Source organism: Macrotis lagotis, chromosome 3, assembly GCF_037893015.1.
Source record: "Macrotis lagotis isolate mMagLag1 chromosome 3, bilby.v1.9.chrom.fasta, whole genome shotgun sequence".
Taxonomy (NCBI): domain Eukaryota; kingdom Metazoa; phylum Chordata; class Mammalia; order Peramelemorphia; family Peramelidae; genus Macrotis; species Macrotis lagotis.
In genome coordinates, this window is record NC_133660.1 from 217626625 (window position 1) to 217651104 (window position 24480).

General features: G+C 36.4%; 1 protein-coding gene across 3 annotated transcripts in view; it reads right to left on the minus strand.

Moving 5' to 3' along the window:
• The window catches only part of ACOX3 (acyl-CoA oxidase 3, pristanoyl), a 272680-nt gene that overhangs the window by 242200 nt on the left and 6000 nt on the right, over positions 1–24480 (minus strand). For all 3 annotated transcript variants that reach the window (XM_074229850.1, XM_074229851.1, XM_074229852.1), the window contains exons 2-7: positions 19278–19452; positions 17658–17891; positions 16201–16275; positions 15349–15438; positions 8534–8677; positions 6951–7039 (exon numbers count right to left, since the gene is read on the minus strand). In XM_074229850.1, coding sequence (XP_074085951.1) covers positions 6951–7039; positions 8534–8677; positions 15349–15438; positions 16201–16275; positions 17658–17891; positions 19278–19439 — 794 coding nt within the window. In that variant the 5' untranslated portion in view covers positions 19440–19452. The remainder of the gene's footprint in view (positions 1–6950; positions 7040–8533; positions 8678–15348; positions 15439–16200; positions 16276–17657; positions 17892–19277; positions 19453–24480) is intronic.

Genomic DNA, 24480 nt, shown 5'->3' on the forward strand with positions numbered 1-24480 from the left:
AGGTTTTACCCTTAAATTTTCTGGAAATCTGATGATTCTTAAATTTTCTCTCTCTCTCTCTCTCTCTCTCTCTCTCTCTCTCTCTCTCTATTGTGGACATATATTGTTGATAGTGGGTACATTATATGACAATAGCTACATATACACACTGAAATTATCCAATTTTGCTGCCTTTTGACTGCTCTACTTCTTTAATTTATATCCTCCATTCCTTTTTTAGGGTATATGATATTTTGCTAAAAATTTCCAGTTCTGAAATCAAGCTGGCTTTAAAGCTACAGAGCTTCCAAACTTATAAATAATCTACCAACCTTATGTGATAGGGATTACAGTTTTACATTAAATGCTCAAATTATATTCCTTATCTTTCTTTAGTCTTTGTGGTCAGCCCCTCTTTTTTTCAGGGCTCTATAATTATAGAATTGTTCTCTTTTAGAATTTTCTTCTGGGATTCTCTTAACCTATAGTATGTCTTTGTAGTTTTATTAATTTCTAAAATTGTCTCTGTTGAAAGGAGTGATCTGGATGAATCATTGCCAAGGGAAGATTATTAGGCATGGATGGTAAAAGTCTGACCTAGTTGCTATGACTTCTAAACTTCTGACTATAGAAGCAGCTAGATAGCATAGGGAATAGTGTGTTGGACTTATAGTCAACAAAACCTGCATTCAAATCCTTCCTCAAACATGAATAAGACATTTTACATCCCTCAGCCTCAGTTTTCCCATCTCTAATGTGTTGATTGAAAAAATTAATACTTAGCTCCCTTTCAGGGTGTCTGTGACGTTCAAATGAATTAAGTTAGGTAAAGTGCTTTGTAAACCTTAAAGAACAATATGAATGATTATTAATAGTAGTAGTGGTAGGAACTGATGGGGCCCTCAAGTCCTTAATATGGAGTTCATATTAGGAGTGGTACATGAAGAACCAAGATCAACTAAACAAAGTCCTCAATTCTCTAGTCTTGAGTTCTAGAGAGGACCTGGGCAGCTGAGAGTGTGGTCCCCATCATGAAGATGACTTTAAGATGTTTTTGTTCTTTTTATTATTTATTTATTTGCTTCATTTGCTGTGTTTCTGATGTTTGAGGTGGTGATGGAGAGAACAGGTCCTGGTCAGAACTAGTACTATTGCTGATGAAATATAAATATAAAGACAGAACATCTTAAGGTCACTGAAAGGGCGAAAGAATTTGGGTGCTTCTTAGGATGTTTTTAAAACTGCTCAGGATTTTATTAGAAAATAGAGTAAAGCAATAAAGCAAACTGATTAAAAAAACTTTTCCTCATGAAAGGTCAAAAAGCACTACAGTGGAGAGGGTGAATAACAAAAGGCTAGGCGCAGTTGCTTGGTAGACACACACAGAGAGAGAGAGAGAGAGAGAGAGAGAGAGAGAGAGAGAGAGAGAGAGAGAGAGAGGCTGGGAGCCATGAGGCTTGGCTTAGTCTGGCCATGGGACATGGAGGAGGCCCATAGTTCTCTACTTGGTCTAAGAAAGAGTGTGAGAAAAACCCATCCTGCTGGATGAAAGTTGTAGTCAAAGAAAGGATGGAAGTTGTAGTCAAATCAAAAGAAGAGTTGAAAGTCCTGTTAAATATCCTTCTGTAGTAGGTTGGACTAAGGACTGCTGCCTGGAGAGTGGTCTTACATCTTGGGCCAGGTATCTTCCAAAGGCAAGCTACATACTGGTCCTTCCTGTCCCAAGGTGTACAACCCCTAAGTTCAACATGTCATTTCCTTTCACGCCGGATCTATAGTCATGGTTAGGTAAAGGAGGTAAATGGGGTCAGTTTACATCTCAGCAGCAAACCACCTTTCACAATAAACAAGATTTCAACAGCACTGAAAAATTACAGAATTTGTTTCTACTACATTCATATTTCTCTCACAATTCTCTGCATCGGTACACATACAAAGCCCTGGAAATATCCACAGATTTTCATTACAATTTCATTCAATTAAATTACTCTTTTTTAAAAATGCTCAATAGTTACTAATTCCCATGTTTTAGAAGTCCAAATTTCTTAGCTTGGCATTTAGACTCCCAGGAACTTAAGGTAGAAGGTACCTTAGAGATTGTCCAATCTAAGTTCTTTGTTTTGCATATGAAGTAACTGAGGCTAAAAATGGTGAATAAAAGCAATGACAAAGAGAAGGTGCATGGCGCAATGGAACAAACACTGGATTTGTAGTCAAAGGATTGTAGTTCAAATACTTACTTTGCTATGGACCACTTGTACGATCCTGGGCAAATTAATCAACTTTTCTAGGTTTACTAAGGTCTTTAAGGACCCTTCTAGTTCTGAATTTATATTCAGAACTAAAATTTGTATAATTATTTTTTCTGATTTACAAAGAATTTTCTTCACAACAACCCTATGAGGTGAGTAATGTAATTATAATTCTCTACATTTTAGAGATAAAGAAACTAAGTGTGAGAAGAGTCCTGGACATCTCCTTGTGCAGGCTTTTTTCCCAAGCAGGACAGAAAGGAGGAGAATGGCACAATTTTTTTTTAATTGTAAAGGGTCTCTGATATCATGCTTCTCAACTGTAATTTTATAGATAATACAGAGATTCAGAGAAAAAACATGACTTGCCAAAGACTGCACAGTCAATGGTAAACAAAGAACAATAACGCTGATTATTCACCCAAGTTCCTACAACACTCTCCTCTATATGTAGGTGAAAAGAATAATGGAGCCCTTCCAGGTAGGACACAAGTCATTTGGGTAGAGTGGGGGAAGGAGTGGGAAAGGGTAGTTTGTACTATTGATAATAGAGTTAAGTTTGAGAGGCGATGATGTACCTCAAAGGGCAATGAAGAAAGACAGAAATCTGATTTTTGAGAAGCCACAATCAGGAAAGATGGAAAGAATTTAATGACACTTTATTTTGGTACATATATAATTTTACCTTGTTTCCTATTCCTAGAAGGAAACAACAAAGTTTCTCTTATTTAACTCTATATTTCTCCTAGTGCCTTGAAGAATTTATTTCAGTGACAAATAAAAATAGAGAAAAGAGCACGGACCTTGGAATCAAAAGGCCTAGGTTTGCATTCTAGGTGCCACTTAACTAGCCATGTGACCAAGGATAAGTCATATAATCTCTCTTAACCTCAGTATCCTCCTCTGTAAAATGGGGACTTGTATTACCTACCTCCCCAGGCTGTTGTAAGATTAAAGTTTTATAAACCTTGATGCCATATCAATATGGTTAATTGTTGTTATTTAAATGAATTTAATTATTGAATGAATGTTATTTGTTATTAATTGAATAAATGAAAAAAAATTTGCTTTAGATAATATTATTTAGTTTTGTGGAATGCAAGCACAGAAAGCAGTCACCCACTCCTCAAGGTAGTTTAATGGTGCTGTGATGGAACCAAGCTGAATGTCTTTTAATGAAGGGTCCACAAGAGGTTGATTTTTTTTAACAGCAAACCAATTAGAGGCAAAATATAGTGCCATGATAAAAGCACCAGATTACAGGAAACATGACTTTCAGAACTGTCTTTGCTAATCACTAGCTGTACAAAATTAGGAAAGTCATTCTCTGTCTTTGTGCCTCAGTTTTCCTCTTTGTAAAGTGAGGGGGGTTGGACAAGATTCCTTCTGACTATAACAATTCTATATTCTAATACTGATTACAGAAATAAGAACCCATTACATTTAGTTAATTTGCTAAAGAACAGCTAGTCTCCTCCCATTGGTTTATCAGGGAATAGAAATGCCCTTGTAGTTTAAAAAAATCTACTCCAGTTAAATAATATTTTTGTCAGGTGTGATTCAAGTGGAAAGGCTTGGGTCAGGTCCAACAAGGGTCTCAGTGTCTATTATCTGTAAACAATCTAGCTAAGTTCAGACAGGCTCATCAACAGGAGGCAGGAGCATCCATGATATTTTTTTTTTCCATCACAGCATTTCAAAAAAATTGTCTACTAAGAAGTTAAGAGGGCTACAGTCTGTTTGGAATGGGAGCACAATGACATTGAAGATGAAGTGGTTTACTACAAATTGATGTGTCAATATCCAAATGGTGATGGTAACAATGATATTAATAATTAATAATGATGATGATGAAAGCTAAAACGTTAGCACCTAGGGTTGCAAAGTGCTTTATATATATAATCTCATTTGATTCCCATAATATCTAGAAGGGAAAATAAGAGCTAATGTATCCTTCATTTACATCAAAGAAATAGGCTCAGAGAGTTTATACTAGTTTACAGCTAGTAAGTAAAAAGCTGGAAGGTCATATAAAATAATAAATTTAAATTTAAGAAAAATGAAGAAGAAAAATAGAATTTCCACAATGCTGATGTCAGAGAACCTCAAACCTGATTTGGAAAGAGTATGTTACAAAGTAAAGTGAAAAGAACTAAGAGAACACTGCACACAATAACAGTGACACAAACAAATATGAAGTTGAAAGGCTTAAGTACTCTGCTTAGTACAGAATCACAATTTCCAAAAACCGATGATGAAGCATGCTGCCCACTTCCTATGAAGAGGTACACTCAGTGAACATAAAAGTTTAGGACATGGCTGATATAGAAATTTATTTTGTTCACTTATGCATATTTACTACAAGAGTTTTCCTTTTCTTTTTCTTCAGTGATATGGGAGAGAAAATAAAATGCTTGTTACTTAGCAAAAATAAAAGTTCAGAAAAATCAATATTTTATGCCTCAGCATGAAGACCACCTCTATTTTACTGTGAGACAAAGAATCATGTGAGTGCTGAAGAAAAAAAATCACTTTCCCTTGATTTTAGTCCAAACCTAGGCGATCTGACTTTGGAGAGAAAGCAAATGAAAGGGGCAAATCATCTTGAACAATAGTTATTCAATAGTGTGATCCTGGGGATTCCTTTTCTGGATGCAGATCTTAATCTCTCTCTAGTTGAACAGACTGTCTTCTGCTCAAAACCATCCTTAACTGGTGACCAGACTTCTGGCTCTGGAAGGCCTTCTCTGCATTTAGTTCTGTTGGTCTGCCCATCATCAATCTGATACTTCTAGAACATGGTCTTCAGGACTCCATGATCATTTACCTACCATGAAGAGGCCCTGGAGGATGTCAAGGAAGTCACAAAAGAAATATAGGAGCACATGAATCAAAGTTATTGTTAACCATAATCATACCTCATTGAAGAAACCTGCTTTTCAGAGGATCCTGCTGTGGCATGAATGTGCTGATACTCCAAGCACTGAATAGCTCCTTAAATGTTCTTATGAAATTGGATTTTTACATACTGATTCTGAGGAAAAGTAGTATACAAAGACTCAAATGAAAGTGATCTCAATGTGGATATTCTTCCCACCACAGAGGGCCTACCAAATAGGCTGTGGGGTTTATCCCACTTTCTCTAAACATCATAAGGACACCAGTGAAGACCAAAACAATTCACTAGTTGTCCTTCAATTGACTGACTCAGTCTCTATATAAAAAATAAGTGACTGAAGAATGCCTTTTGTCCAGATAACACAGAAAGGTTACCTCAAAGAAGTGTTTGCTGGATATAAAGGCAGAACATGAAGAGCAGCATAGACTTCTGACTGGTCTCCCTGACTCAAGTCTCTCCTATTTGGTCTAACCTCTTCTCAGAAGTCAAATGAATCCTCTTAAAGTACACATCTGACTACCACCCCCAACCCTATTCCACAAAATCCAATAGCACCTAGTCTTTTCAGAATTGCATATAAAATGCTCAAATATTTAACTTTTTAAACCCTTCATAACTTGGCCCTTTTCTATTTTTCCAAATCTTGGCCTTTGTTCTCCTTCATGTACTCTACAATTCAGTGACATGGGTAACTCTTGTTATTTCTTACTCAAGACACTACAATTTCCTGACTGTCAGCATGATTACTGGCTGACTTTGGATTCTGGAATGTTCTCACTCCTTATTTCTACCTCCTGGCTTTCCTGGGTTCCTTCAAGAACCATCCCTTTGAAATGCCATCCCATTAATCCTGTGAGTTCATCTTTTTATACATAGTTGTTTACATGTTGTGTCCCCATTAGACAGTAGGGACTGTGTTTGTCTTTCTTTGTATCTCAAGGGTTTAGTATAGTTTCTGTAATGTAGCAGGTCCTCACAAAAATGCTTGTGGACTTGATTTATCCTTGATTTGACAAAATTGTGCTTATTCTGTTAACCAAACTTCTATCTTTTATTTGTACTTTACAATCTTATTTCTCTTGCTTTCTATTCTTGCTATCTATGATGTAGAGAAACTAGCCTCTCACCTCACTAGCCTCTCCCTCATTGTAAAATTCTATCTGGTCTTTGGTTTTTTTTTGCATGAAATTCCCTCTCATGCCTAGAATGCCTTTCCTTACCACCTAAAATGTCTTAGAATTCTAAGATTCCTTCCCAGTTAGGTCCATCTCCACTGGTTCCACACGGAACTTGGAGAGCATTGTCACTGCAATAGCCATAGTACACATGAGGAAATTCAATACAAGAAAAAGTGATCAATCTAAGGCCACCAGTTGGTATTTGAAGCATATCCTGTACTCTCAACTCACTGATGAAATTGGAAATCAGTTTTGTGTAGTTCTAGTCCTACCCTGCAAACAAGCCTTGGTGTGACTTGGAACAACCCCCTTCTCCTGCCTGGGACTCACTTTTGTTCTGTTTTGTTTTCTTGCAGGGGAGAAGCCTTATATTTCTTTCTTTTTTTTTTTTAGGTTTTTGGCAAGGCAAATGGGCTTAAGTGGCTTGCCCAAGGCCACACAGCTAGGTAATTATTAAGTATCTGAGACCGGATTTGAACCCAGGTACTCCTGACTCCAAGGCTGGTGCTTTATCCACTACTCCACCTAGCTGCCCCACAGAAGCCTTATATTTCCAACATGATTCTAGGTTATGAATAATGTTAAATAATTGATTCCAAGGAAGATCAATTGGTCCTTCTCCAGTACGATGTATTCACTTACCCATTATCCAAACCATTCTGTCCAAGTTTCTTCCCTATGTCACCAACCATGATTCCCGGCATTGGAAGAAGAGTCTTTGGATTTCGTATCTATTTTTGCCCATGAAAAGCAATGAGAAGACATAATGTTATAATCAGACAAAAACTAAATTCTGAAGTAATTATATAAATTTCTGCAATAGATGTTGTGTTGCTATTGTCTTTCGTTCTTGAAGAAGAGTGATCATTCTTCTTCATCAAGGATGTGATATCATGGCATACAAGTGAATTGGATCTGAATGAGAAGGAGCTGTGCAAAGTCACTAGCATCCTTTTCTGTATCAGAGCTGTCTAAGCCCATGAACACATATGAATCAGGACAATTGCAGATGGCCCTGGATTCAGTGGGAGACCTTGGTCTTTTTAAGGTAAGATCCAACCAGTAGGTGGCAGCAGGTACTATTTACTGAGAGATCAGTAGTTAACGGAAAGACAAAGTTTTTCCATGACTAGAAGAGTTGGTTATTATTTTTATATGGAAGAAAAAGGGATTTTGAATTGTATATATTTATATCCTAAGTTTCTTTCTAAATATAATCTACAATCAGTTCTTGACAAGTAGGTTTTCAATAAGTATATTTATATAAAAGTTAAGTATATAGTTAAATGTAGGATAAAGATTCAGTTTTCTCTCCAAACTACCTTATCTCTTTTAAAATTAATATTAAAATATATACTCCAACAGCAATATTGTAAACTTCATCAACTGTGAATCACTTAACTATTATGATCAATATATTGATCTAATAAAATTCCAAAAGAACCATGATGAAAAATGCTATCTAACCTAACTGAAGAGAGAGGTGTTGAAGTCTAAATGCATACTGAAGGATAATTTATACTTTCTTGATTGTTTTTCTTACTTTCTTTAGCAACATAGGATTAGAGGAGAATTTGAAACTCAAAAACATTTAAATGAACATTAAAAATAAATAAGTTATAATTTTTTTAAGTTATAAAACTACATTCTCTTTGACCAGTGATATCACTATTTGATGTATATTCCAAAGACATCAAGAAAGAGTAAAAGGACCCATACGTACAAAACATTTATAGCAGTTCTTTCTGTGCTGGCAAAGAACTGGAACCTATGGGTCACCTGTCAAATGGGGAATGGCTAAACAAATTATTTGAATGGGATAGTTTCAAAGAAAACTAGAAAGACTTGGGTGAACTGATACAAAGTGAAATAAGAAGAACCAGGAAAACAAATTATACAATAGGCCAGGAATTGGATTCAGGTAATTATCAATCATGATTCCAGAGGACTGATGCTGAAGCCTCCTTCCTCTGTTCTGACAGATATACCAGACTCAAAGTGCATAACAAGACATACATTTTTTTTTGATATGGCAATTAATTTTGCTTGAATTTGCTATTTATGTAGGTTATGTAACCCAAGATAATTCTCTTGACATTTAGCATATAGTTGCAAAGATCTTTTTGTTTGTTTGCTTGTTTTTACTCCTAAGATGGAGGGGAAAGGCAAGGTAGGAGATAGAGAAAATTTTTCTTTGTGGAAAAATGTAAATAATACCTTCTTACCTGTACAACAAAGGAATGTAATCCATGGCACTGGCCTCCTGGAGTATATAATTGGGCATATACAACTGCATGAGTGGCATTCTTTCCCATATTACCAATCCAAAATTTGGAAGCTTCAAAATCAGGAGAATTGATGATGAACTCCTATATAACACAAAAAGAATTTGTAAGGAAACTGAACATTTTTGTGAATTTTTTCTTCCCTTTTAAATGTTCTATTTGATAATGTTTTGCTGATAAAATCAAATAACCTAATAATGCTCTCCGTAAAATTTTAAATAACTACAAATTTATGATAATCTATATAAAAATCACATGTTTGGAGCCATTAATCTTTTTTATTTTATTTTTTAATGATTTTTTAAAAAATAATTTATTTATTTGTTTTTTCCAACTACATACAATGGTAGTTTTTACCAATTTTTTTGCAAGTTATTGAGTTTTACAATTTTTCTCCATTTCCTCCCCCTTCCCCTGTCAGAAAGCAATTTGTATAGGTTCAATATTTGTCATCATGCTAAATGTAGATCAATAATGATCATGTTATGAGAAAAAAATTAGATTCAAATGTAGGAAAGAAAACATTAGAGAGGGAAAAAATGGCATAATACATGACAACTTTCAAAAATCGAAGATAATAAGCTTTGGTCTTCATTTAAACTCCAGTTCCTTCTCTGGGTATGGATGATATATTCTACCACAAGTCCTTTAAAATTGTATTTGATTATTGTACTGCTTAAATGAACAAGTCCATCATAGTTTATCACCACCCCATGCTGTTTTTAATATGTATAAAGTTCTTCTGGTTCTGCTCATCTCATTCAGCATCCATTCATACAAGTCTTTCCAGGCTTTTCTGAAATCCTGTTTCTCATGGTTTCTTATAGAACAAGAGTGTTTCATCACATACATGCACCACAATTTGTTCAGACATTCCCCAGTTGATGAGCATTCCTTCAATTTCCAATACTTTTAAAGTACAAAAAGAGCTGCTATGAATATTTTTGTACATGTGGGATTTTTACCCTTTTTCATGATCTCTTCAGGAGAAGTGGTATTACAGCATCAAGGGCTATGCACATTTTTATTTCCTTTTGGGCATAATTCCAAATTGTTCTCCAAAAAGGTTGAAACAGTTCACAACTCCAAGCTTTCCCACATTCCCTCCAATGTTGATCATTGTCTTTTTTAATCATATTGGCCAATATGACAGGTGTGAGGTGTTCCCTTGGAACTGTTTTTATTTGCATTTCTGCAATCAATAATGATTTAGAGTAATTTTTCATATGACTATAGATAGTTTTGATTTCTTCATCTGAAAATTACCTTTCCATAAACTTTGAACATTTATCAATTGGGCAATGACTGTTTTTTTTTTATAAATTTGTTTCAATTCCACATATATTTTAGAAATGAGTCCTTTTGACAGAAATATTAGTTGTAAAAATTGATTTTCAACTTGCTAATTTTCTTTTAATCTTGGTTGAAGTGGTTTTGTTTATGCAAACCCTTTTTAATTTAATGTAATCAAAATTTAGTTTGTTTTTTATAATGTTCTCTATTTCTAATTTGGCCATAAACTTCTCCCATTTCCATAGATCTGACAAGTAAACTATTCCTTGTTCTCCTAATTGGCCAATAATATTACCTTTTACCTTCAAATCCTGTACCCACTTTGACCTTATCTTGGTATAGGGTATGAGATGTTGGTCATACCTAGTTTCTACCATACTATCTTCCATTTTTCCCAGTTTTTATTGAAGAGTCAATCTTTATCCCAGAAGCTGAAATCTTTGAGTATATCAAACAGCAGATTTTAATCATTTGCTAATGTCTCTTTTGCACCTAATTTATTCCATTGATCTACCACTCTATTTCTTAGCCAGTACCACACAGCTTTTTCCTTCTTTTTTTAAAAATTTATTTATTCTTATTTTGTACAAATGTTTTTAATACTAAAATATTCTTGTTTAAGAGTAAACATAACACCCCCTCCCCTCAAAAAAATATAGACCTGCATGTAAAGGAGAGAGAAAAAAATTAAAATTAAAATTGAAAAAATAATAATAATAATAGTAGGGGCAGCTGGGTGGTGGACAGAGAACTGGCCCTGGAGCCAGGAGCACCCAGGTCCAAATCTGGCCTCAGACTCCCAACAATCACCCAGCACCATCTGCCCTGCAACCCCCCAAAAAATAATAATAATAAAAAATGTACTTCAGTCTGTGTTCCAACACCTCCAGCTCTGAAGCAGGTGGATTACATTCTTTATTATAAGTTCATCAGAGAAGTTACTTCCATATTTTTCCACCATTGCCACTGCTGAACACAAATCCCTTCATTTGTACTTCTCCACAACCATATACTATATTTTGTCTCTCCTTTCACTGTCTCTACTATAGGGTAGCTGAGTGGCACAGCAGACAGATCCCTGGCCTTGGGGCGAAGAGGCCCCGAGAATACATAGCACCCCTTAGATCCAGCATCCACCCTGGACCTGTGGTCACAGGCATGCTGTCTAATCCCAGCCCCTTGCAAGAATTAAAAAAGAAAATGTATTATATCTGACAACTCTCCCCATATGGTCCATCCTCTCCTCCATCACTGACATCCCCCCCTTCCCCCTGTACTCCTTTTCTCCTTCTTACTCCAGATGCGAATACCTCATTGAGTATATATGCTGTTTCCTCTCCTAGTCACCTCTGGTGAGAATGAGGATTCCTTCATTCCCCCTTGCCTTTCCCCCCTTCCATATCATTGTGATAGCTCATTGTAATAAAAAAATCTTATTATACAAAATAATTTAGCCTATTCCACCTTTCCGTTTTCTTTCTCCCATTACATTTCCCTTTTAGCTACTGAATCCATTTTTACACCACATTATATCTTCAAATTAAGCTCTCTCCTGTGCTTCATCTATAAAAGCTACTTCTACCTGTGCTATTAAATGAGAAGATTCATATCAGCATTATCACTATCATTTTTCTATGCAGGAGTACATGTAGTTCATCATCATTAAGTCCCTCATATTTTCCCCATCTCCTTCACTTCTATGTTTCTCCTGAGCCCTGTATTTGAAGATCTGTTCAGTTCTGTTCATTCCAACAGGAACATCTGAAACTCCCCTGGTTCACTGAAAGTCCATCTTTTTCCGTGGAAGAGGACATTCAGTTTTGCTGAGTAGTTGAATCTTGGTTGCATTCTGAGCTCTTTTGCCTTCTGGAATATTAAATTCCAAGCCCTACGAGCTTTTAATGTAGTTGTTGCTAAGTCCTATGTGATCTTGACTGCTGCTCCATGATATTTGAATTACGTCCTTCTGGCTGCTTGTAATAGTTTCTCTTTGACTTGGGAGTTCTGGAACTTGGCTATAATATTCCTGGGGTTTTTTTTTGGGGGGGGGATCTCTTTCTCAGGGAGATCGGTGGACTCTATCCATTTCTATTTTGCCCTCTGCTTCTAGGATATCAGGGCAATTTTCCTGTAGTAATTCTTTGGAAATGATGTCAAGGCTCTTTTCCTGATCATGACTTTCAGGAATTCCAATAATTATTAGATTATCTTTCCTAAATCTGTTTTCCATATCAGTTGTTTTTTCAATGAGATGTTTCACATTTTCTTCTATTTTTCATTGTTTTGGTTTTTAAGTATTGTGTCCTGATAGCTCGTAAAATCAGCAGCCTCTCTCAGTTGCATTCTACATCTGAAGGATTTGTTTTCCTTAGAGAGCTCTCATCTCTTTTTCCATCTGGTCAATTATGCTTTTTAAAGCATTCTTCTCCTCAATAACTTTTTGAACTGTTTTATCCATTTGACCTAAGCAGGTTTTTAACATCTTATTTTCTTCAGCATTTTTTTAGATCTCCTTGACTAAGCTGCTGAATTCATTTTCATGTTTTTCCTGCATCTCTCTTGTTTCTTTTTCTAGTTTTTCTTCTCTCTCTCACTTGATTTTCAAAGTCTCTTTTGAACTCTATCATACCTGAGTCCAATTTGTCTTTCTTGGAGTCTTTAGATGCAGGAGTTTGTACTTCCTCATCTTCAGATTGAGTGTTTTGATAGTTGTTGGGATCATAGGCAAAGTATTTCTCAATGGTGTTCCTCTTTTTCCTCTGCTTACTCATTATTCCAGTCTGTGCCTGGTTTTGGGATGCTTCCTGAGCTTTTGAGTATTATTGGGAACCCCCCCCCACCAAACAAGGATTTCCCTGTGTGAGGGTCTTTCTTCCCTCCTGGTCTGTGAATGACTATAAGAGCACTGCTCTGCTACAGGGCTGAGTTGTGGGGGGCCTGCTGTTCTATGGGGGAGGGTCCTAGATTGCGATCACAATCTGAATGTGGTCAGATCCCTAGAATCCTGTTCCAGGGACAGAGGACAGAGTTCAGCAGTCTCTCTCCATTCCCCTCCCTTGGCTCAGCACTCATGCCCTGGGGGCTCCTGCTTATTGGCTTCTACTTCCAGTTCCTGGATCTGGGCTGCAGGGGCCAAACTGCTTGCTGAGTTTCCTGAGGCCTGGGCTTTGTGTGCTTACTCTGACAGAGGTCCCCCACATCTTCCAAGTTGTTCTGCCAGGTGCTCACTGAATGTAGGTCAGGAAACTACACCTGCTGCCATAGGCCATGGCTCCCAGTGCACTGGGGCTGCCTCCAGGAAGCCGAAGTTCCTTCGCTCTGGAGGGCCACCCCCTAACCCTGGGGAGCGGAGCCTTTACACTCTTTTCTAGGTTACCTTGGGTTGGAGAACTGCCTCACTGGATCCCTCTGTGGGTTCTGTTTCTTGAAAATGTAGTTAGAGTCCTAAGTTTATAAGTTTTAAAAGAGAACACCTAAGAGACCATCCTCTCTTGTTGCCATCTTGGCCACGCCCCCCAGCCATTTTTCTTAAAGCTAATATAGCCCAGCCTTGAAATAACTTAGGCCTGGGGGAGGCTAGGTGGTGCAGTGGATAGAGCACTGGCCCTGGAGTCAGGAGTACTTGAGTTCAAATTCGGCCTCAGACATTTAATAAGTACCTAGCTGTGTGGCCTTGGGCAAGCCACTTAACCCCAGTTTCCTTGCTAAAAGCTAAAAAAAAAACCAAAAAAAAAACCCTTAGTAACTTAGGCTAAAAGTCCTATTTATATACCTTCACCATGTTGTGGAAAGGACTGTCTGGATTCACATAGGTCATGACAATGGACTTGGACCCTGCATATGTTTACTAGAGGTTTCAAATATAGACTGAGCCACATAATCCATTTCTGTTATTTAAGGACGGCCCAGATGAATAAATTAGTCTATCATCGTACACCACTATCTCATGACATTAAATGATAAAAATTATCCCTAGTTTGAGATAGATTTGTCTCAAAACTAAACAAAGGTTAAGGTGGGTCAGCTCTTATTTCAGAGTAAAGGTCACATAATGGAGATGAAGTACAACTGAGGACCACCACATTGGACCAGCACCATCCTAATCTGCCTCTTCCCGAGAGTGTAAAAGTGCTGCCAACCCAGCAATGGGCAGACCGTTCAGAAGTATGTTGGCTACAGCAGCATCTAGACATGTTTCTACAAGGGAACTGCATTGCCTGGAACACCAGTTGAGCAGGTAGACGATGGCACATAAAAGTCATAGAGTCAAGTCTTGTCCTTTCGTGGCTCTTTGTGGATTCCCTATCTCAGCTTGAGAGTTTCCTCAGAAGACATCGACTTTGAGTGAGTATGTGTAGGAACTCATTATTGCATACCTGAATTGACTCCCCTGGGGACTGTATGGAGCCAGAGCACTGGATGATCTGTACCATTAGCCCTAGTCTGGCTCATTCCATGTCACTGATGGGGCACAAGGAGGTTCTCTCATCTGTGGGTCCTCCAGAAGGGCTTCCTCTGGTGGGTTCCTGCTAGTTAGCACTGTGGAGGACAGACTGGCCCTGTGCTACCCTAGGTTGCCGATCAGCAGACTTCAGCCATGAAAGTTAGCTAGAAGACTTTGGAATAAAATTCAATATTCTGAGTCAGGTCCTACTTTTAACCTCTAGTAGAAGAAATGTTTGAACAAGCATAACGACCCAAGGTTGATCTATGCCAGGCTTCTTCATTGATCAACAGATTCTGTCTAGCTTTCTGGAGGGGCCTGGGCAAAGAGAGGTGATGGGGACTACCAGCACTGCATCCCTGCTGCACAGATCACTGCCTCTGCATCTAGTGTACTCAAAGCAAAGTCCAAAGTCATGAAGATCCATCGCCTTTTGAAGTCATGTGCTTCTGAGACAAAGGGCACCTAATGATCCAATAAGGAAGAGGCTTTGTTTCTTCAACACCAAAATCTTTTGAGCTGCTATTGGCTACTGGGAAAACTTAACGAGAAGTTCACTTCAAAAGATAATGGGACAAGAGGCTAGGAGGCGGTGGAGAGAGCACCGACCCTGAAGTCAGGAGTACCTGAGTTAAAATCCGGTCTCAGACACTTAATAATTACCTAGCTCTGTGGCCTTGGGCAAGCCACTTAACCCCATTTTGCCTTGAAAAAAACTAAAAAATAAAAGATAATGGGATTGGAGGTCAAGATACACCCTATTCTTGCTTCCCTAACACATATGCACCATTATTAAAAATTCCCTCAAATATCACCATACCTGTGAATAGATTTTGATTCCCGAACATAGTCTATTTTCTAATTATTTCTCTTCATGTTGTACTGATATATGTATATTATTTGCATATATATTTATTGATGTAAATTATTAACATAACATAACATGAAAAGCTTTAAATGAACACACTACTAGACATTTGTTTGTTCTGAACCCATAGACCCATGCCATAATACTAACCTGAGTAGTGGCATCATATTGGGCAGTTGTTCGAATAGCCTTGGTATTGCTTCCATGACTTACTTCAGTCAGAGCAAAACATCCAAAAATCTAAATATTTAAGCATAAGGTCAGTGATTAATCAACATACTTACCTTTCATCTCTATTCAATACAATAAAAATATGAGTTCTTATTGCTTTAAAATCTCTAGGTCCCATACTAAAAGAGGACGAAATGGTTTCTGCTTCTTGGAACTTATAATCTAATAGGGGAAGGAAGTCAAAGACACTAATAACTCCAAATAAGATATAATGTAAAAATGGAATAAAATAAAATGAAGTGTTCCTGCTCAGTTTAGGGGAGGAAAAATTTCTGTAGCTTTTTGGGGTGGAGAATAATATAAGTGGGTCCTTGAAGGACACAGTAGGAATTGATCAGATGGAGTTTGATAGAAAAGGACAAAAATCAACACTTTTTCTTTCTCTAAGAACAGCTATCACAAGTCACGAAAACTATCTCACTATAATTCTATATAATTCATCTAAATTTATTTCCCGAAATGAAATTGTATTCTAAAGAACACTGCTACAATGTTCTCTGGAACAAATTAGCAAATAAAAAGGGGTGTTCTGAACATAGCAAAAAAATTTGCATACTGGTCAGAATACCACATTTGAAACCAGGAAGAGAATGCTGGAATTTTACCCTTTTAAAGCATAATATAACCAAAATGGTAATAAGAACCATTCATCCATACAGCATATACATTTTCCTTTCTGAAGTCTCCCATCTATTTTTTTCCCTTTTTAGAATTTTTCAAGGAAACAAGAAATGAAAATTAATTTAAGTTGTTACTTAACTTTAAACTTACCTCCATGTCTAATGTTTTTTGAATAAAATCCATATGTCTCTGAGACCCAGAATTCTGAATAGTAGAAGCAAAAACCTGAAAATATAATATTGATAATTAAATACGAAATTGTTGAACTGTAACTGAGCTTTACCCCAGTATATCCTATTTGACCTCTGCCAAGTCTTTTCTTTTTTTCTGGATCTTATCTTACTCACATAGAAAAGTAGATGATTCAATCAGATGATTAGAGTTGAATTTTTTTCATCTCTAAAATCCTGTGATCCTACGATTCCTATATTAGGAACTGAAATACTTACCTAAGAATCTGAGTATATATTAGTGACAAAACATTATCTCTGATCCAAAGTTGTTTATTTGTAAGACAATCCAAATTGAATTTTTAAAACCTGAAAATAATCATGAATGGGGGAAAATCAATAAAAACAATTTAAAGCTAGAATGTGTTATTTCAGGAATGAAGTCTTGCATCTGAGTCTTTGAAATCTTTCATGACATCAGACAAGAAAAGGAATATGCAGACACTTTGACTTTCTTTTATTCCCTCTATTCATAAAGCTTTAAGAATAAAAGAGATCCAACATGGGCTATAATGTTGAAGAGTAAAAAATATAACTGTCCTTTTAGGATCATGGTTATGCTAGGGGTAGAATGAAAATAGTACTGAATATATCAGGAAATAATGATTATAATCTCTATATGTACTAGGCAGGTGACCATGGCAAATCTCCTAAACTCAGCTCAATTTTTCTCGCCTATTAAATAGACCTAATAATAGTTTTCCTGTCTGCTCTATGAGACTTTTGTGAGAAAGCACTATAACTTTAAAGAATTCCATTTTGTAATCCTGAATGGTATTCTTCTAAAGTTCTAATATGGTGCTTCCTTGTTGCCCCAAGTTCTAAAAAGGAATATCTGACAGGTTCCACCCAGTTGAAAAGGACTGAGTACCTTCAAGGAAGGTCAGGGAGACCTTTCACTAGAAGGTGGCCATAGAGACCCATTACCACCATAAAACATCATCATCATCTTCATCTTCATCAACATCCCACTGTAATTAATTGAGTGTCTACATAAACAGATTTAGTAACATATTTATGCAGTATTGCATATATAGGAATGGGATATATGACTTTCCTGTCAAAAGCACCAGCTCTGCTCATACTTATCAGTCTCTTTTACAGTTTTCCATATTAAAAAAGTCCCCTTGTACAAAAGGTCTCCATAACATATTCTCATAAGAACCTAAGTAAATGTCCATGAATAGCAAAGGTAGTGCTTTTAATTCTATGAGATAGGTTTCTTTTTTTAAGGAAAAAATTTAAATGTTAAAATGTCTTTCAATTCTTTCAGACATTTCATTTTAGAGCCTAAATCAGAGTAGATTTTTATGATTCCTTGAAATGGAAAAGTTTGTGTTATTAATCTCCCCTTTAAAAAAAACAAAGTATACTTACATATGTATTTAAAAAGTATTTGGCAGATAAGGACCAATCATACATCCCTAGGCAGTTAATCAGCATAAAAATTTTCAGTGGATTCTTCATCATCTCTTGTATACTAAGAAAGTCATATTCAAAAAGTCTTTTACAACGCAGAAAATTTAGCTCACGATATTTCTCAATAGGTAATTCTTCTCCAGGGTGATGAGCAAAAAGGGGATCATTTTCAAAGGCTGAGAAAAGTCTTTTCTTGAAAAGAAAATAAAACAAAAACAAAACAAGCACAGTTCTAAAAACCAAAAAATAGCAGGTAAAGAAAATAAATCCCACTATTGCCTTTTATATTGTTCAGATTTGGAGTTTCTGACAAGCCCGGTATAGTAAAAGAGCTTTTAGCAGTCTAGGTTTGATCTTTATAAAAGGGCTCCCTGCATTATAAAAATCAAAGTCTCAAAAAAAAAATATCAAAGTATTTCAGAGTTAAAAGGATCCTCAAAAGCAATCTTATCCACCCATATGATCAAGAATTCCTTCTACAATAACATTAACAAAAGGAAAACCTACTACCTCCCAAAACAACCTATTCCACTTTTTGATCCTTCTAATTTCTAGTTTTCCTACCATGAATTGAAATGTGCTCCTTTACAAAACATATTCCTTGCTTTCTGTTGTTTTCTGGAGTCAAGCAGAAAAATGTCTTGATTGTCTTCTACATGGTAATCCTTTAAATAATAAAAGCCAGCTATATCTTGTTCTCCCTATGTTTTCTCTTGTTTTGGCTAAATAATTTTAGTTCTTTCACTCAATCTTCCTACAACAAAAACTTGATACTATTCCTCATCTTGGGAGATCCTCTACTTATGTCTGGGTTTGTCAATTCCAAATGCCCTTCCAAAAATGTAAAACCAAAGACCTCTACAAAATCCCAGATGTGACCTAACCAAGACAGAGGGCAGTGAGATTGTCATCTTTCTTGTTGGGGGGCCCCTCTTACTTTCAATCAATTGGATTTTTATTTAGAACACAATGTTATAGCTTCTAATGACATGTAGATGGAGCATTCAGTTATTAAAAAATCTTCTTTTGTTCAACATAGCCAAATTTAAGTTGCAAAATGTTATAACATGATCTCTAAATGTCATTAATTCAGACCTGTGATCTATAAATAGCCTGCCTAGTTAAATAATCTACTCATATTTTAAGTAAGCTATATAAAGATGGAATTCAAATTTCATGATTTAAAAATTGTAGTGAGTTGGAAAAGGGATTTGAAACTGGAGTGTATATAATACTATAAAGGAGTAGAGCTGGCTCCTTTAGCATAGTTCAAAAATCACTAGATTTAACATCAAAAGACCTAAGTTTGAGCATTAGTTCTTATTCATTAGGTACTTATTCATTTACCTTAAGCAAGTTTCTTTATCTTCCTAAGTCTCAGTTTGCTCCTCCAAAATGGGAATAATGCTTGCATTCCTCATTCCTCACAGTTTTTGTAAAGAAAAAATAATTAAATAAATCTAAGGTGATAAGTCCACTTTTTCTAAAAAGTCTAACTCCTTTAAATGCATCCATCCTGATGTGACAAGACAATAAAATGCTTAACACAGTTTAATTAATGTCAAATAAGAATCTCACCTTAAAAATGATCAAGTCTTCTCCATCTAAAAATAATAGCAGTTCCTTCCAACTGAAGGAAGATTTTGCTCTATACATACATAATGGACCTTTTGGAAGATCGGGCACCAAAGCATCCTGAGAGCTTTGATTGTAATCATTTCTTTTAGAATTTGGTGCCATTTTGGAAATAATTCTGCAAAATAAATCAGTTAATAGTGTTAGGTTTGTATTTATACAGTGCATAATAAAAAGTGAAGGTTATTAGATACTTTAACAGAAACAAACATTTCCTGAAACAACATTTCCATTTTAATACCCATCAATAGTTAACAGTGTATTCTGCAAGATGTAGGTGCTTACTAAATATCTGAACACTTGACACACAAGTCACAAAGGTCAAGAAATGTTAGGAGTAAGACTTGCTCTATGGGCCCCCCAGAGGGCAGAACTGGAAGCCAGAGGTAAACTAATGCAGGCTTAAGAAAAAACTTCCTCTTCATTCCAGTTATACAAGTAATAAATGGGTTTCTTTTTGGGAGGAAAAAGGTTTCTCCTCCTTAGTAAAGGAATTCATACTAAGACTGGATGACTGTTTTCTCAGGGATGCTTTAGTGGATGGTTTATAACTCTGACATCAAATGAAGCATGAGTTGGGCTGGTATGGAATTTTCAATAAATATCAAGAAAAAAATTGTTGGTCTAAAAAAATTAAGCCAGGATTTCCAATAACTGTGTATATCAAAAATTAATTTAAAGGACACTAGGTGGTACAGTGGATGGAGTCAAGAAGAGGGGAGTTCAAATTTCGTCTCTAATACTTAAAGACTGCATGACTGTGCAAGTCACCTAACCCCTAATAATGCCTCCAAAAACTCATCAAATTAACTTAAGAATTGGTTGTTACTTTAGAGGAGTGTTCTTTTTTTCTGATTCTTTAGTCAGAAAGAGCATAAGAGAAGCTTCTACAACACTGAATGCAAAGGAAAAGCACAAGCTGGGAAATCAGATGTAATATCTGGCGAAGTTTGGGGGCAAAGAGCTCAGGGCTTTCCTTCCACAGCTGGCCCATGAAGAAAATTCTTCCCATACCTATGGCCATGTTTCATCTATGCAACATCAGTCCTATCTACTACCTCCTGCTGCCACTACCAGAAGGCAGGTCCTTATCTGTTCTCACTTGGAAAATTGTAATGATTCTCTAAAACTTCCCTCCTTCATTTTGTCTCAACTCTGACTCTGGTCCTACACATCTGCTCAAGGATTCTCATAATGCACCATTATAGCAAGTCATTGTTTATTCAGGACTTTCACTGATTCCCCAATTTGTTTGATCAAATAAAGTAAAAACTCCTGACATTCATTCAAGGCCTCCACCGTTTGGCTCCCAACTCTCTATCCTTATATATGTTATATGAGCTAGCTTATCTTATCTCCCCATGTGAATTCTACATTGCCATTAAAGTAGATTTACTTACTCCCCTGATCAGAGCTCCTTCTTCTCTCAACCTTTACTAATACTGTCTTCTCTAAAATTAACTGCCCTCCTCAGGTTTCTAAATTTTCCTAACTTCTTCTTTGTGCTAATCTCAATCTCCCTTGCACAATAGTTATCTTTCCCAGGGTAGTCTTAAAGAACCAAAGTTCAGGATGCTTCAAATCTATCTTTGTAGCAAATAGCTGATGTAAGTCACAATATTTGTAAAATTAAATGGAATTAAACTGAAACTGTAGTTAAGTATAAACAAAAAACTTAATACAATGTTATGAAAAACATGAGGAGAAAAAAATATTACTTGTAGTTGGGAAAGAGAGACAATGATTCTATAAGACTTCATCAAGAATATGCCATGATAAAGGTTCAAAAATATTTATAGCAGCTCTTTTTTCAGGGGCAAAGAATTAGAAATCAATGGGATGCCTATCAATTGGGGAATAGATCAACACGTTAAAGTATATGAATAATTTAGAGTACTATTGTTCTGTAAGAAATCATGAATAGGGGTTACTAGGTGGCGCAGTGGATAGAGCACTGGTCCTGGAGGCAGGAGTACCTGAGTTCAAATCTGACTTCAGACACTTAATAATTACCTAGCTGTGTGGCCTTGGGCAAGCCACTTAACCCCACTGCCTTGCAAAAAAAAAAAAAAAAGAAATCATGAATAGCCAGACTTTAGAGAAGGGTGGAAAGATTTGCACAAACTGAGTGAAATGAGTAGAACCAAGAGAACACTGTACACATTAACAATAATATTATGAGATGATCAACTGTGATGGATACAGCTTTTCTGAGCAGTTCAGAGATCAAGAACAACCCTGAGACACCTTCTATGGACAATGCCACCCACATCCAGAGGGGAAAAACTATGGAGTCTGAATAGAAAGGAACGCATACCATGTTCATGTTTTAAAAACTTCTTTTATGTTTTTCCTTTCTCATGTTTTTCCCGCCCTTAGTTCTAATTCCACTTTCACAACATGACTAATATGGAAATATGTTAAACACGAAAGTGTACAACTTTTACCAGACTGTTCACTTTATGGGGGGGGTGGTAGAAAAATGTGGAACTCATAAATTTGCAAATGGATGATGTTGAAAAATTACTTTGCATGTAATTGGAAAAATAAAATAAAATTTCAATTGAAAAAATGCCATGAGTAGGACCTTCAAAATATTTTTAAATTCAAGATTTATTAAGAGACTGTTGAACATATTCATGTAGTCTAAGATGGGCAGATATAAATAATCACAAACAACAGAAATATCAAGTAGAATGGGATAAGTAAAAAAGAGATATAGGTAGGAATACTGCTAGGAGAAATAGGAAGGTAGGGCATACTCCATATGGGCTTTTGATAGGCATAGATGGGAATAAAGAGAGCCCTTTCCAGGTACAGGCATGGCATGAGGAAAAGTCCAAAGTCTGAAGAGGTCAGGACTGAAGGGATGATGGGAAGCAGCTTTCAGCTCACCTCGAACACATGGGGTGAGATCTTTAAGATAGACTGGCTTTTAGACAGCAGAGCAGAAACATGATCCAATTTTAAACACTGATTCATTTTCTCTCACTGGGGATAGTTAGACAGAAGGCAGATAAGCACAGAAACCCAGAGTTGGAATGCATCTGACATCTAGTTTCATGGAAGCCTCTGACCACTGGACTTGTCAGATATTGTAGAGCAGAGGTATCAAAAACTCAGTGGTTTGCAAAACAATATTAAAATGCAATTGGTAAATGTTTAACAAAGTAAATAAAAATACAATATAGCATAATGTTTGTTTTTGGTTTTCTAAAGGCCCCCATTTCCATTTGAGGAGGTAGTTGGAGTTTCAGTAGATACAATCCTGGGCCTAGAGTCAGGAAGACCTGCGTACTGGCTGTATGACCCTAGACAAGTCATTTAACCTCTGTTTGCCTTAATCCACTAGAGAAACAAATAATAAACCACTCAGAATCTTTACCCCCAAAAAAACAACAACCCATAAACAGTATGGTCCATGACCTAAAGAGTAAGATACAACTGAACAGCTAAACAATAACAAATTTGTTTTTGAGTTTTATACCACTTTTGTGGAAAATACTCTTCTCAGGGCTATTTGGAATAGATGCACAATAATGTTGCTTCTAACTCTAGGAATCTATTATTCACTGACATTAGAAAGATGCACTCTGGCCTCTTCCTTGATAATTGATATAGATTAGAGTCACCATATGACTATTTTTACTCCGTATTATCATATAAATAGCACTCCAGGAATTTGTGGTAAAAAAATGCACATGCAGTTTTTCACTAAAGAAAAGATGAATTCTAATATTGAAAAGGCATTTTTCTGACATATTAACAAATCAGCAAATATGCATAAAATAATTATGTGCTAGGAGAGGGGAAAGGAAGTGATAAGGATATATTAGACAAAAATTCAGAGAGGAAGATTCAAATAAAACACTAAATGAAAGAGTGAACAGAATACAAAACTTTAACATCAGTATCACTATGTCAAAGTAAATAAAACACTGACAATAGATTTAGTAAATTGATATAATCTGCTACAATCTAGCAAACCTGGAGAAAAAAACAGGAATTGTCATTGCCAGAGGGGCTGAGAAAAGACAGGTACACTAACACAATATGGCTGGAAATGGAAACTGGTTCAACCATTCTGGACAACAGGGATGTGTGCAATAAAGGGGACTGAACTGTTAAAACTCTTTGACCCAGCAATCCCATTGACAGACACATCCCAAGGTAGTAAAATTCCAGAGACAAAAGTCCAAAATAAGCAAAAATATTTACAGCAACAACTTTGGACAACAAAGAACTAGAAAGAGTATGTCATTTGATTAAATAAACTGTGGTATACTGAGATAATTTAATATAATTATGCAGTAAAGATGAAATTATACACACAAGCATATGTGTGTGTGTGTGTATACAAATCACCCTCTCAAAGCCTCAGTTTCTTTTTCTTTAAAATGAGGTGAACTGAGTTGATAAAAGTTGTTTCTGGATCTAATGCTCTATGACCTGAGTTGTACCTAAGATAGAGAACCAAGATTCTGACATGCTTTACAACTAAAGTCCAGAATCTTAGGACACTGAACAACTGAAAAGGAGAAGACCCAGGTGATGCCTATTCCTTATATTCCCTACCCATTTGTCACACTTAGAGGGGTTGCTGAAAGGGGAGCAAAAAAATGATCACAAAAGAACTGGGGAAGAAGCAGCTTGGTGATGCAGTAAATAGAGTGCTGGCTGGTCCTGGAGTCAGGAGGAACTGAGTTCAATTTCAGCCTGAAACACTGAATAATTACCTAGGTGTGTGACCTTGGGCAAATCACTTACCCCTATTGCCTTGCCAAAAAAAAAGAAGAAAAATAATTGTGGGGTAGAGTTAAGAAGGTAGAGACAAAATGGTGGAGAATAGGCAGTGACTTTCCTTAGCTCTCCCCCAAAGGCTTCCAAATATCTTCAAATAATGATTCTAAACAAATTCAAAAGCAGCAAAACCCACAAAAAAAAGTGGAAAAAAGTGAAATAATTTTCCAACCTAAAGCAACAAAGAAGGTTGGCAGGAAAAGTCTAATGCACCAGGGTAAGAGAGCAGTAGGATTCAGAGCAGACCAGGGTACAGACCTCAGGACCAATGATTCAGCAGTTACTTCCAGGCCCCAGGTGGGAAAGGGATTAAACAACTGGTCAGAAGGACATTACAGGGTCCCTT